At 40.9% G+C, this 15,154-nt stretch overlaps 1 protein-coding gene across 2 annotated transcripts in view; it reads left to right on the plus strand.

Annotated features, from left to right (window-relative positions):
• Positions 1–15,154, plus strand: part of B3GALNT2 (beta-1,3-N-acetylgalactosaminyltransferase 2) — a 56,848-nt gene that overhangs the window by 5,214 nt on the left and 36,480 nt on the right. For both annotated transcript variants that reach the window (XM_070471062.1, XM_070471061.1), the window contains exons 2-3: positions 7,533–7,680; positions 14,807–14,907. In XM_070471062.1, coding sequence (XP_070327163.1) covers positions 7,533–7,680; positions 14,807–14,907 — 249 coding nt within the window. The remainder of the gene's footprint in view (positions 1–7,532; positions 7,681–14,806; positions 14,908–15,154) is intronic.

The following is a 15,154-nucleotide window of genomic DNA, read 5'->3' on the forward strand; positions in this document are numbered from 1 at the left end:
TTCTAGGTTTCTGCCTGTCTGTGGTTGATGTCATCTGAGAGCATGCACATAAGAGTGGAAATTTCAATCTCAGTTTTAAGGATCTTTGAGCTTATTTTGAACACTCAGTTTTGAATTCTACTTCCACTGGTCTTCAATAAAATTTCCAATGTCCACTTTCATTGCAGAGGCTAGCAGATTGCCAGACTCTCAGGGTATACTACATATTAAAGAAGAGAAATGGTCATTGCCTTTGGGGAGCTTTGTGTAGTTTTAATGATTCTTGACATTATGAAGATTTGTTTATTGCTATATGTTTGCCATCTAAAGCAGTGAATGTAGGAAGTGCTCAGTAATTTAAAGGAATGGATCAAGAGGATAAAACTGGCAAAGTATGAATGGATTTGTCATTCATAGACCATCTGTTCACATTCCGTGATTTAAATTTTTTACTTATAAAAGTAAAACAAGCTTCTTATAGAAAATTTTGAAATTAGTTTTAAAAAAAGAAAGAAAAATGATCTATACTGGGCAGTTTTTGAATGTACATACACAAAACAAGTTTGGGGAATTATTTAGTATTAAAATTTTTTTGATATATAATGTACATTCAGGAAAGTGCACATAAATGTAAACTTGATGTAGTTTCACAAACCGAATTTGTTGTTCAGTTACTCAGTTGTGTCCGACTTTGCACCCTCATGGACTGCAGCACGTCAGGCTTCCCTGTCCTTCACCACCTCCCGGAGCTTGCTCAAACTCAGGTCCTTCGAGTCCGTGACGCCATCCAACCATCTTGTCCTCTGTTGTCCCCTCTCCTCCTGCCTTCAGTCTTTCCAGCATCAGGGTCTTTGCCAGTGAGTCGGCTTTTTGCATCAGGTGGCCGAAGTATTGGAGCTTTAGCTTCAGCATCAGTCCTTCCAGTGAATATTCAGGAGTGATTTTCTTTAGGATGGACTGGTTGGATCTCCTTGCAGTCCAAGAGAGCCTCAAGAGTCTTCTCCAACACCACAGTTCAAAAGCATCAGTTCTTCGATGCTCAGTCTTCTTTATGGTCCAGCTCTCACATCCATACATGACTACTGGAAAAACCATAACTTTACTAGACGAGCCTTTGTCGGCGAAGTAATGTCTCTGCTTTTTATTATGCTTTCTGGGTTTGTCATGGCTTTTCTTCCAAGGAGCAAGTGTCTTTTAATTTCATGACTGCAGTCACCATCTGCAGTGATTTTGGAGCCCAAGAAAATAAAGTCTTGTCACTGTTTCCATTGTTTCTCCATCTATTTACTAAGAAGTGATGGGACCGGATGCCATGATCTTAGTTTTCTGAATGTTGAGCTTTAAGCCAGCTTTTTCACTCTCCTCTTTCACTTTCATCAAGAGGCTCTTTAGTTCCTCTTCACTTTCTGCCATAAGGGTGGTGTCACCTGCATATCTAACATTATTGAGACTTCTCCTGGCAATCTTGATTCCAGCTTGTGCTTCCTCCAGCCCGGCATTTTGCATGATGTACTCTGCATGTAAGTTAAGTAAACAGGGTGACAATATACAGCCTTGACGCGCTCCGTTCCCAGGCTGTAACCAGTGCGTTGTTCTGTGTCCAGTTCTAATACACACTGCATACACCCAGCTAATCAGCACCCAGATTAAAGACAGGAAGACTGCCGACACCTTAGAGGCTTCCTTCGTGCTCCCATGGGCAGGAGTGGTAACAGGAACCTGGTCTTTAATGCAGAGATTTGCCGGCTTTATGTGCTTTATGTAAATGGAATCATGTAGTACACAGGGCTTCCCTGGTGGCTAAGGTGGTAAAGAATTTGCCTGCAGTGCAGGAGCCATGGGTTTGATTCCTGGGTCAAGAAGACCCCCTGGAGAAGGAAATGGCTCCAGTAGGAAGGAAGTTTCCACTCTGGTATTCTTGCCTGGAGAATTCCATGGACAGAGGAGCCTGGCGGGCTATAGTCAGGGAGTCACAAAGAGCTGGACACCGCTGCAGCTAACACACTCTATGTACATATGAACATAGATCTCATATGTACATAGATCTCATAACCTGCTTCTCTTAATAAGATGTAGACAATATTTAATGATACGTTTAAAGCATAATGTTAGTGGCTGTGTAGTATTCTAGCATATGGTACACCATAATTTATTTAACTAGTGCCTTGTTTGTTGTATTCATGTAGTTTGCAGTTTTTCAGTATTAAGAAATGACTGTGATGAATAGAGATCTTTTAATGCATCACTGGTTATTTCTTTAAAATGTATTTTTAGCTAAGGACAAAAGTTACAGAGTTCTGAGGTATTTGATGTATCCTGGGGAAATTTCCCACAGAATACTGTACCAGAGTACATTCCCGTCAGCAGCATAGGAGAGTAGCCTTTTCCTGGTAATAACTGCCTGTATGAAAATACCGACCATCAGGGCATTGTCATTTGAGAAGATATTTGTCAGTTTGAATGTGAGAGGACCTAGTGTCTTACTGCTGCCCTTCACACTTGGCTTCCAGTGACGTTGAGCTGGTTTTCATAGGTTTGTTGGCTCTTTACATTTCTTTTTCTGTGAATTATCTTTTTTTGCCCATGTTTACTTTTTAGTTTGGGGGTTTTTTTTGTTTTGTTTTGTTTTTGTTTTCCAATTTTCAGACGTGAGAATCGAACAAGCCACCCTGTGCTTGGAACATTGAGCAGAGGGTGATGAAAAGTGCAGAAGGGAACTGGAAAGTTGGGCTGTGTTCTCACACAGCATCCACTTGGAGGGGTTTGTGTGTTTAATCTTGGTTGCGCCATGCAGCCTGCAGGATATTGGTTTCCTGACTAGATATCAAGCCTGGGCCACAGTAGTGAAAGCACTCAATCCTAACCCCTAGGCCACCAGGGAGCTGTCTAATTTGAGTTTTATACTGTCTAACACAGTATTCACAGATCTGTTGCACTGATACACATTGATGATATGTGGTAGAAGAAACCGCAGGCTTTTTTTTAAATTGAGGTATAATTGACCAACAAACCTTAGTTTCAGTTGTGCAGCTGAAAGATTTGATACATGTGTATATTCTGAAATATATATAATTAGCCATAATATATTTAGTTAACATCTGTCACCATTCATAGTTACAGTTTTCTTTTTCCTGTGATGAGAACTTTGAAGACCTACTCTGTTTAGCAGCATTTAAATACAGTACAGTTTTGTTTTGTTTTGTTTTTTTTGACCCTCCTTGTGGAATCTGTTTTCTGACCAGGGTTTGAACCCAGGCCCCAGCAGTGAAAGCCCGGAATCCTAACCACTGGGCCACCAGGCAGCTCTCCACAATACAGTATTATTAACTATTGTCATCATGCTGTACTTTATAACCCTGGAACTTAATTATTTTATAACTGGAAGTTTGTACCTTATACCGTTATGCCTGCCCCCATCCTCTGGTGAACACCAATCAGTTCTCTATGAATTTGGTGTTTTGTTTTATTAGTCTGTCTTTGTCTGACTTACTTCACTTAGCATAATGCCTGCAGGATCTTGAGTGTTGTTGCAAATGGCAAGATTTCCTTCTTTTTTGTGGCTGAGTAACGTTCCTTTGTGTATAAAGAATCCATTTTCTTCATTCATCCATCTGTGGACACTTAGGTTGCTTCCATATCTTGACTATAGCAAATAATGCTGCAGTGAGCTTCCCCATGTTCACTATCATGCATATCATCTCTATTCATATGTCTTTTCCAGTGGAAGTTTTCATTTCCTTCAGATAAATATTCAGTAGTGGTTTTGCTGGATCGATTGGGAGTTCTATCTTTAATTTTTTGAAGAACCACCATAACTGTTTTTCATAGTGGCTGCATCAGTTTACATTCCCACCAGCAGTGCAGGAGAGTTCCCTTTTCCCCACATCCTCTCCAACATGTATTATTTCTTACCTTTTTTATAATAGCCATGCCAGGAGGTGTGGTGATATTTCCTTGTGGGTTTGCATTTCCCTGATGATTAGTGATTTTGAGCACCGTTTCCCATACCTGATGGCAGGCTGTATGTCTTCTTTGGAAAAATGTCTATTCAGATCCTCTGCCCAATTTTAACTAGGATCCTTTGTTTTTTTGCTGTTGAGTTGTATGAGTTCCTAATGTGTTTTGGATATTAATCAGATATATGATTTGTAAATATCCTCTGTTCAGTTGGTTGCCTGTTCATTTTGTTGATGGTTTCCTTTGCTGTGCAGAAGCTTTTTAGTACGATGTAGTCTTATTTACTTATTTTTGTTTTTGTTACGTTTGCTTTTAGTGTCACATCTAAAAAAAATTATTGCAAAGACCACCATCAAGGAGCTTACTTGGCTGTGTTTTGTTATAGGACTTTTATGGTGTCTGGTCTTACATTCAAGTTTTTAATCCATTTCGAGTTGATTTTTGTGTATAGTGGTAACTTAGTGGTTCAGTTTCATTCCTTTACATGTGGCTGTCCAGTTTTCCCAATATCATTTACTTAAGAGACTGTCCTTTCCTTGTGGTATATTCTTGGCTCCTTTGTTGTAACTGAATGGACCATATATGTGTGGGTTTATTTTTGGGCTCTCTGTTGTGTTCCATTCATCTGTGCGTCTGTTTTAATGCCAGTACTGTACTGTGTTGATTCCCGTAGCTTTATAATATGGTTTGAAACCAGGCAGTATGGTTTTTCCAGCTTCATTCTTCTTTCTCTAGGTTGCTTTGGCTATTCAAGGTCTTTGTGGTTCCATACAAATTTTAGGATTTTTTTTTCTGTTTCTGTGAAAAAATGTCCTTGACATTTTAATAGAGATTGCACTGAATCTGTTGATTGCTTTAGCTAGTATGGACATCTTAACAATACTAATGCTTCTGATCCATTAGTGTGGGATATCTTTTGTTTTTATGTTTTTCAGTTTATTTCATTAATATCTTATACTTTTCAGTGTACAGATCTTTTGCCACCTTGGTTAAATTTATTCCTAGGTATTTTATTCTTTTTGATGCAATTATAAATTGGGTTTGTTTTCTTAATTTCTCTTTCTGATAGTTTGATATTGTATAGAAATACAGTTGACTTTCGTATATTGTATATCCTGTAATCTTACTGAATTTGTTAATTAGTTGTAACAGCTTTTTGGTTGAGTCTTTAGAAAACTGTTTTCCTGGAAGTAGTTCTCTAAAGGCCAGAATCTGCCGTGTACTTCTCTTCTGCAAGAAAAAGAGAAATTATGTGAAGTTACACAGTTCAATAGAAGCAACTTAGACATGGCTTAGAAGCAGAGAGGATTGGCAGTGGCAGAGAGAGGTGAAATAAGATCAAAAAGTACTTTACAGCGATAATCCGTGAGATTTTCACATACCACATGGTTATCTTCGGCATCTGTCTATTTATTTTTAGAAAAATCTCAAGAGGTCTGGGTGAAACCATTAGGATACCCTTGTAGGTCCAGGTGAAAGTTAAGGAACTGAGTTGATGCTTCAGCTAGAATTAATGTTGAGAAAGAGAGATTTGAGAACAATTTTAAGGAGATGTTGTTACCAAGAAAAGGTTGAATTGTGCCTTAAGTAATCCATCAATAAAAGATCTATTTTGATTACTGATCCAAAATAAGGTAGTGGAGTTTGGCATTTAAAGAGATGTTTCAGTTATGTTGAAATTTTTGTGCAGCAGCTTTGTTTTTCTCATGATGTCAACAACAGGCATTTGGGATACATTTAATTTTTCCTCTAATCTTTTAAAGCTTTTTAATCATTTGAGAAGACATTTTGAAACAGATGAAACAGAACATCTAAAGGCTTTTTGGTGTCAGTTTTCTCTGATTAGGAAACTGAGGCACAAGGATTTGAATAGCTTCTTACTGATACTGTGCAGCATATCAGCTATAGAATCAGTCAGTTATGTGTGGATGACTGTATTTGCCTCACTGCAGTCAATAAAATGTACTTACTACCAGTATTTCTCTGATAAAGGAGGAGGAGGGAATGGGTTGTCACTGCTAATTTTACATAAGCATTTAAATCATTCTCCCTTGAAGAAATAACATAGTTTTGTTGTCTTTTGAATAACTAGATCCTATAGGATATAAAACATTTTGTTTAGTGTAGTAACACTCTCTGGCCTTCAATGATTTATTTTTGAAAACATTTTGGATCAGTTTTCACCACTGGAGAAAGATGAAACGGGATCCCTAATCAGAACTATATATAGGCTTTTAGCTTACAAGCTTTGAAACTGCTGATGATAAATAGGGACAAAATATCTTTCTATCTTTTTCTGAGGACAGATTTTTAAAATGTAATCTTGTCCATTAAATAACAATAGAAAATGAGTCATAAATATGACAGTAAAAAAAAATACTTGTTACTTGATTTTTTTTTTTTTCAAACTAGAAGCGTTTGAGGGACTTCCCTGGCAGTCCAGTGGTTAGGGTTCCGACTTCCTTTGCAGGGGGTGTGGGTTCAGTCCTTGGTCAGGGAAGATCCCATTTGCTCTGTGGTGCAGCCAAAAAGTAAAAGAAAAAAAGAAATGTTATTTCCCCTCCTCATTCATTAGACTATTTACATGGTAAATGTTTGCTGCCTGTAGAATTTATTGGCATAAATAAGGGTTCTGATTCTTTCCAGCATGGTAGTCCTTCAACTGTATCTCCCACACTTAGTCACCAATGTTAATGTGTGGCTGCACCTTTGAAAGCACACCTGTGGTTAGTTGCTTGATTGCCTGCTGTGTGCCTGGTTCCAAAGCAGGACCGTTAGACACATTCTCTCATTTAATTTTTACAACAACTCTATGAGAAGTATTAGTACACCCATTTCTACTTAAGGAAACTAAAGCATAAGAGGTTAAATAACTTTTATAGCTAAAGAGCCAGGATTCTGACTCAGGTAGCTTAATTGGCTCTTGCTGCTTACTGTTGTGCAGTTTATGCCATATTGACCTTCTGAACTGATTCTCATGAGAAACATCTCACTTGTTTTTAAGAATTTACACACGTGCTGTGCTGAGGTGCTCAGTCGTGTCCGACTCTTCTGTGACCCCACAGACTGTAGCCCACCAGCTCCTCTGTCCATGGGATTCTCCAGGCAAGAACACTGGAGTAGGTTGCTATGCCCTCCTCCTGGGGATCTTCTGAACCCAGGGATCGAACCCGGGTCTCCTGCATTGCAGGCAGATTCTTTACCATCTGAGCTACCAGGGAAGCGCAAGAATACTGGAGTGGGTAGCCTATCCCTTCTCCAGGGGATCTTCCTGACCCAGGGATTGAACGGGGTCTCCTGCATTGCGGGCAGATTCTTTACCAGCTGAGCTGCCAGGGAAGCCCTACATACATACTGTGTGAGCACAGATACATGTATAGGTATGGAAACAAAAAGGCTACACCAAAGTGTTAGCAGTGGATATCATGGTGAGTTTACGAGTGCTTTAAAAACGTTTTTCTTTGTATTTGTCTTTTTTTTTTTTTACAAGCATCAACATACATTTATATTATTTTGTAATAAATATTTGTATGCTACATATTGGACTTAACAGTAATTGAGACATGACATTTCAGCTTATTGTTGCTTATTTCTAGATCAGTTGGCCTTATTTCCTCAGTGGAAATCTAATCACTATGATGTGGTGGTTGGTGTGCTGTCAGCCCGCAATAACCATCAACTTCGCAATGTGATAAGAAGCACCTGGCTGAAGCATTTAATACAACATCCAGCGTTAAGTCAACGGTAGGTTCCTTGAGTTCACACCTTGCCTGCCGTATTGAGTAAGTTCTGAAAAACCTCTTCTTGGATAGTCAGAGCTATTAATTCAGATATGTGGCCTGTTTTTCCCGGGAGAGAGGACTATCCCATTTTGCTTTTTCTCCACATAGTTGAGCCCCAAAGGTAAACTTAACCAGGATTTTAGGCCAAAGGATAGTTGGAGAGGGTTATATTCCACATTCAGTGGTTCACATACCTAGTTTCTATAGACACCTAGATTCTATAGACACCTAGATTCTATAGACACCTAGATTCTGTAGACACCTCGTTTCTATAGACACCTCGTTTCTATAGACACCTAGATTCTATAGACACCTCGTTTCTATAGACACCTAGATTCTATAGACACCTCGTTTCTATAGACACCTCGTTTCTATAGACACCTCGATTCTATAGACACCTCGTTTCTATAGACACCTCGTTTCTATAGACACCCAGATTCTATAGACACCCAGATTCTATAGACACCCAGTTTCTATAGACACCTAGATTCTATAGACACCTAGATTCTATAGACACCTAGATTCTATAGACACCTCGTTTCTGTAGACACCTCGTTTCTGTAGACACCTCGTTTCTGTAGACACCTAGATTCTACAGACACCTCGTTTCTACAGACACCTCGTTTCTACAGACACCTAGATTCTACAGACACCTCGTTTCTACAGACACCTAGATTCTACAGACACCTCGTTTCTACTGACACCTCGTTTCTACAGACACCTAGATTCTACAGACACCTCGTTTCTACTGACACCTCGTTTCTACAGACACCTCGTTTCTACAGACACCTCGTTTCTACAGACACCTCGTTTCTACTGACACCTCGTTTCTACAGACACCTCGATTCTACAGACACCTCGTTTCTACAGACACCTCGTTTCTACAGACACCTCGTTTCTACAGACACCTAGATTCTACGGACACCTCGTTTCTACGGACACCTAGATTCTACAGACACCTCGTTTCTATAGACACCTCGATTCTATAGACACCTAGATTCTATAGACACCTCGTTTCTATAGACACCTCGTTTCTATAGACACCTCATTTCTATAGACACCTAGATTCTATAGACACCTCGATTCTATAGACACCTCGATTCTATAGACACCTCGTTTCTATAGACACCTCGTTTCTATAGACACCTAGATTCTATAGACACCTCGTTTCTATAGACACCTCGTTTCTATAGACACCTCGTTTCTATAGACACCTCGATTCTATAGACACCTAGATTCTATAGACACCTAGATTCTATAGACACCTCGTTTCTATAGACACCTAGATTCTATAGACACCTCGTTTCTATAGACACCTAGTTAGGTTGGTTTCTTTGCTTTTTGTTTATTGGCTTTGGGGGTTTTTTGCTTTATTTAGAAGAATAGTCCTTAAAAGGTTCTGTTTCAGAGTAGTTTTCTATTAGGTGAATTTGTGTCTAAATATGCTTTTGACTGACTTCACAGAGATGCACTTAGTTCATTCTGTTCTGTGGCGGTGTTGAGTTGTGTGTGGTCTACAATTTGTGCTGTTTGCCATCCTCTTTTTTTCTCAGCCACCCTTCCAGACTTGAGCTTTGCTAGCGTGTCACATGTTGCGTTTTTTGTTTTTTCATTTTACACTGGAGTGCAGTTGCTACATCTGTTTTTTAAAATATTTACTTACTTGGCTGTTGGGTCTTGGTTGCATTACGCGGGGTCTTTGGTCGCAGTGTGCAGGTTCTCTCGTTGTGGTGCGCAGGCTTAGTTTAGTTGCCCCATGGCGTGTGGGATCTTAGTTCCCCAACCAGGCATCGAACCCTTGCCTCCCAATGCAAGGCAGATTCTTGGACCACTGGACCGTCAGGGGAGTACCAGCATGTCACGTGTTGGCATTAGATGGCTCAGTTATTGGTTAGGATCCCAAGGTCTTTGAGTCTTCTCAGGGAAAGCAGCCTCTGAAGGTTATGCAGTGAGGGGCTAGTGAAGGAGAGGCAGAGAAGCCTGGACTTCTGGTGGCTTCTGGTCACCGAGAAGCAGAGAAGGCCCTCAGGATCGCACGCAGCTGGTGTACGTGTGACTGAGCAGCTATACCAGGGAGCTGTGGTTGTGGATTTTCTCATCACCAGTAGTGACATTCATAGATTTCCTATCTTACTCATAGCAGCTTCCATTTCTTTTTAAGACAGGTTTCTCTAGTTCATGATCGAAATGCTAATAGAAGGGCCTCGGAATCATCACTGCTATAGAACCACCTTGGAAACCTGCACTTCTGATTGCCTTTCCCAGCTCAGAAAATAATGACCCCTCTCTCCCAGTTGCTCAGACCAAAAACTTTGGTGTTTGTGTTGTGAATGGAGGCGTAAGTCGCCCTTGTGGGGTCTTTAAGGATCATTCCAACACAGCAGTGGAAATTACACTGGGAATTTCCTGAGGCATAGGAAATGAGAGGATTTATTATGCTCACAGGTCTTAGAGAGAGAGGTCCAACACCCCAATGCAGGGAACCATGTAGGAGGAGTGTCCGGGGAATGGACTCACCCAAGCGGGTGGGGAGCCAAGAGAGAGGGGGGACCCAGCAGCAGGCGCCTTTATCTGGGGTCAGGGAGGAGAGTACAAGCAAAAGGCGTGACGGCGTGTCATGGCTGGGTTTGAATGTCACTAGGTCACTGTTGGGGTCGGGGGTGGCAAGAGGGCGAACTGGTGGCGGGACCAGCCTCGTCACCCGAGTGTACCTGGTCATCTGGGCAGGATGCGCACAGCCTGTTGGTGGGAATGTCGAAGCATCAGAAAAATAGGTTTTTGCAATTCATAGTACATGTTATCTTGACCCACATCCAATCTACTAGCGTATCTTCTCAGTGTTTCCATCAAATCTGGAATCCAGCTTCTCCCCACCTGTACCACTGCCGTCAGAACCACTACACTGGTCCAGGCCACCATCACCTCACCTAGATTATTGCAGGATCCTCTGTGTCTGAACTTTCTGCTTCCACCTTTGTCCTTTATATTTAATTTTCCATACTGTAGCTAGAGTGAGCCTTTTAAAAATAGTCAAATTATGCCAATTTTCTGCTCATACGCCTCCACTAACTTCTCTTCTTGCTCAGAGTGAAGTCTCAGGTCTCTATTGTGGCCTTTGGCCTTGTCTGTGTCTGCTCCCCCTGCACTGGGCACATTACTATCTTGAATACCTTAAATGTGCTCCTGCCTCAGGCCCTTTGCCTTGCCATCCCCCTGTCTGTGCCGTTCTTCCACTGCACGTTCTCATGGCTGACTTCCTCACTGTCTTCAGGCCTCTGCTTAGACGTCACCTTAGCAGGCAGTGCCATGTTAAACAGTAGCATTCCAGCTCTGTCTTCACTTACTGGACTTAATTTTTTTTTATAATACATATCACAAGCTAGCATGTTTATTATACTTAGTTGTATGTTTACAAATTTTGTCTTTCCCCACTAGACTATGTTTTATGAGCATAGGGGCATCAGCTTTTTTCACTGGTGTATTTCCAGCACCTGGAACCTAACTTGGCAGAATAAGACACTCAGCAACTATTGAGGGGATGATTGAGAGCGACATATAATGAGTAGGTTTAACATTCAGGCTCTCATCAATAGTTTATTTGATATCATAGCATTAATGCTTTAAATTAAGTAAGCTTGGTGATTTGTTTTGTTAAAATGATGGGATATCTATATAAAAATAGATATTAGCTAAATACTTTTTCCTGGGGCAGAGTAATTTTGTGAATCTGGTAAGACTAAGGTAGCTTAAATTCAGTAAATATCTGCAATAATTTAACACATTTGTTCATTTCTGTTTATACCTTTATTCTAAACAGGTATATCCTAGTTTGTAAAAAGGATTCTGGCATAATTGGCTGTTAGTAAAAGAAAGCCTTTGCATTTCTGTGGTTATGGCTTACTTTCAAATCTTATATTTTGCTGAAGGAGCCAGACTCCACATACATTTCAAGGACCCTATTTAATTAAAAACCTTTGTAGTGAAGCTGTAAGTTGTCAATTTCTCAAGTGTTTATCATCCTGTGTGCAGGTGGTGTGCTGTGTATAGATAAATCCAGTCTAGCCTGAGTCTTTATGAGGGCTTGGAGTTTAGTAGAAGGAAAGAGATGTAGTAGTATAATAAAATGTTATGTGTGCTGTGATATAAGTAAATGTAGAATAGCTTGGAGTGCTTGGGAAACTCCATACAATTCTGTGTAGTTCTGTAAGGCTGGCGTGCAGAGATTATGGAGGAGGGGGTGTATGTGTTTGTGGATAAGTGTGAGAGAGAGCACTGGAGGGGAAAGAGGGGCAGCGAGAGTGAATATCATGTAAAAAGGAGAGGAAGGAGGGCTTACAACTGGGAGGTAGGCAGGAACCAGACAGTGTGTTGAGAGTTCGGGGGGGTGGGGGAGACCCATTTAGACAAGGACTGCTAAGGGCTGAGCTAAAGTGGTGACTTTTTAAGAAAATAAGGCCATTGAATGTAGAAAGAAAAAGAGAATGCTAGGATAATTGCTAGCTTTCTAACTTGGAGAATAATGAAATCATCCATCGAGACAAAGAGTGCTAGTTGAAAAGAGCAGGTTTCATGAGAAAGGAGTTCAGTTGTAGATTTGTTGAGTTTGAGGTACCTGCAGTCAGGGGTGTGCTGTTAAATGTTTATCCACTGGCTGTCTGAAGAAAAGCATGCTTATTTGTATGTATATGTTTGTTATAAATTTTATTGATACAAAGGCTGTGTAGCATATCATTGACAGAAACTAATGTTTATAAAAGTCTCTGACTTCATATAGCCAGTTGATTCTCAGAGTGTTTTCATCATTTGCTAGACTTTTGTATCTATAACCAGCTTGTTGCTGCAGTTGACAAGAGTATAATTCTGACATGAATATTTAAAGTGTAAAACTAAAATGGCAACTATGGTATGTGACAAAACTCTGAGTCAATGAAGTGAGTGACCTCTTTACTGAATCAGATCATACATTTTGAACAATGGAAGAGTATTTCCTCAATTTTTTGTACTATTCACTGTGGAATGGCCACAAGTTTTCTGTGTGTGGTTTTGTTTTTTTTTTAAGGCTTTTTATTTTATCTTGGAGGATGAGATGGTTGGATGACGTCACTGACTCGATGGACATGAGTTTGAGCAAGCTCCGAGAGTTGGTGATGGTCAAGGAAGCCTGGCGTGCTTTAGTCCATGGGGTTGCAAAGAGTTGGACACAACTGAGCAACTGAACTGAATCTTTATTGGGAGTATGGTTGATTTACAGTGTAGTATTACTTTCTGTTATACAGCAAAGCGAATCAGTTATATGTGTATCCACAAGTTTTAAGTTTAATCTGCATTACTAACATTTTCTCCATCACTTTAACTCTGGACAGTCAACAGAACAATGAATCAAACCTTTATTTGTAGTGCTTGCTAGTTTCCATGGTGTAAGTATTACCACTGTGGCCAGTTCCAAGCTGTGTATGTTTCTAGACACAGACTTGAGGAAGATAAGCGGTGGCACAGCATCGTAACACCCCTCCACACAGATACAGTAGATAGGCGTGACCTCAGGAGCAGAGATGACAGTGAGACAGTGAAGACATGATGCATCTGAGCATTGATTTCATTTGTTCTTAATATACTGTATTTAATTGTAAGTTTATAGAATTTAATTTTTAGTAAAATCTATGCTTAATAACCAGCTCAGAAAATTCTTGAAAATCTTACAGTTGGCCCTCTCGGCGCAATGGGAGCAGGCTGTAGCACACAGCTGTTTGTGGGCCGTCTAGCTGAAAATGTACGATGAATTTGTGAATCTTTTCCTTAGAAGGTGGGTCCAAGCTAGAGATGCTAATTCAGGAATCACTGCCAGGCTGGTTGAAGCCTTAGGAATAAATATTGTCCAGGGAGGAACTTCCCTGGTGGTCCAGTAGTTAAGACTTTATGCTTCCACTACAGAGGGCTTGGGTTTGATCCTTAGTCGGGGAATTAAAATCCCAAATGCTGTGTGACGAGGCCAGAAAAAAATGTCCAAAGAGAGCAAGGAAAAAGAGCGAGTTGAGTAAGAAATGATCCAAGGGCAAAGCCCTGCGGTGAGGTCCACGCGGTGGACAGGCTGGGCTGGGGGAGCTGGGGAGCCGCCGAGCAGGGCCACGGGAAAAAGGGGGAGAACTCTCTAAGGAGACCTGCCCCGTCCAGGCCCAGGAAAGCCAAGTAGGGGAGGGTAAGGAGTGTTGATCGAGCGGCAGGTCGCTAGTTCTGTTCGTAGTAGACGTCTCTGTGGGAGTGGTGGGTACTGAGACTAAAATTTTTGTGGTATAAAATGAGAAGGGAAAACCGGAGTCTGCAATTTTAGTTGTTCCCTTGTAGGACTTCACTGTAAAGGAAAGAAAGGATGGGGACACGGAAGGAAGGAAGGTGGATAAAGATTAACGTCAGGACTTCATTATATTTATTATGTGTAGGGAAGGAGCTGTGGGTTACAGGTGGCTAGTGAAGCAAGATCTCAGAGAGGAGAAGTCCTCTCCTGGGATAGAAAGACTGCTTTTATTATTGCTATTTTTTAATTTATTTATTTTTTGGCGGTGCCGGGTCTTTGTTGCTGCACGTGGGCTTTCTCTAGTTGTGGTGAGCAGGGGCTAATTTCTAGTTGTGGTGCACAGGCATCTCATTGCGTTGGCTTCTCTTGTTGCGACTCATGTGGGATCTTACTGGACCAGGGATCGAGTCCATGTTCCCTGCCTTGGCCTAGAAAGGCTACTCCTGAGTAAAAGGAACACTTTCTGAAAGAGAAGGAAGTGAGTGAAGAAGCTTACTGATGGAGACAAGTTTTTAGGTGTGGGCATGAGAAGTTGTCTTTACCATGGCCTGCAGTTAAATGGCCTGAGCGTGTGCTAACATAGTCCTGTGGTAGACGGCTTCCACGTCAGTCACTTGGCAGTTAGCAACTTCTGATTTGCCTGTTCCCCCTTTTTGCTAGACCAGAAGAATAAAGTTAGAATTAATCCTAATAAATACAAGTTGTCTCAAAGTGAAAGCTCTGAAATGGGCATGAAGAAGCATGCATGTGCGAGGTGAAGATCAGTAACTGATGTTAATGCCAACACATCTCTCAGTGTCCTTGTGAAGTTCATAATAGGTGCTCATGGCTGCACTGTGCCTGTGGAGGACAGGGAGGATCCTTATTCCTGCAAACTGCTCAACATCACCAATCCAGGTAAGTCTTTTCCTCAGCCCTACCACTGCTGTATACAGTGGTCCTTCCTTACCCACGGGCGGCACATCCCACGACCTCCCCCCAGCCCATGGATGCCTGAAATCCTGCATAGAACCAAATCCTATGTGTGCTGTTTTTCCCTGTTCATCCATACCTGTGATACAGTTTAATTTATAAATTAAGCACAGTAAGAGGCTAACAACAGTAAGTAGTAACAGAACAGTTATAACAGCATACTATAATAAAA

This window comes from Odocoileus virginianus, chromosome 7, assembly GCF_023699985.2.
Source record: "Odocoileus virginianus isolate 20LAN1187 ecotype Illinois chromosome 7, Ovbor_1.2, whole genome shotgun sequence".
Taxonomy (NCBI): Eukaryota; Metazoa; Chordata; class Mammalia; order Artiodactyla; family Cervidae; genus Odocoileus; species Odocoileus virginianus.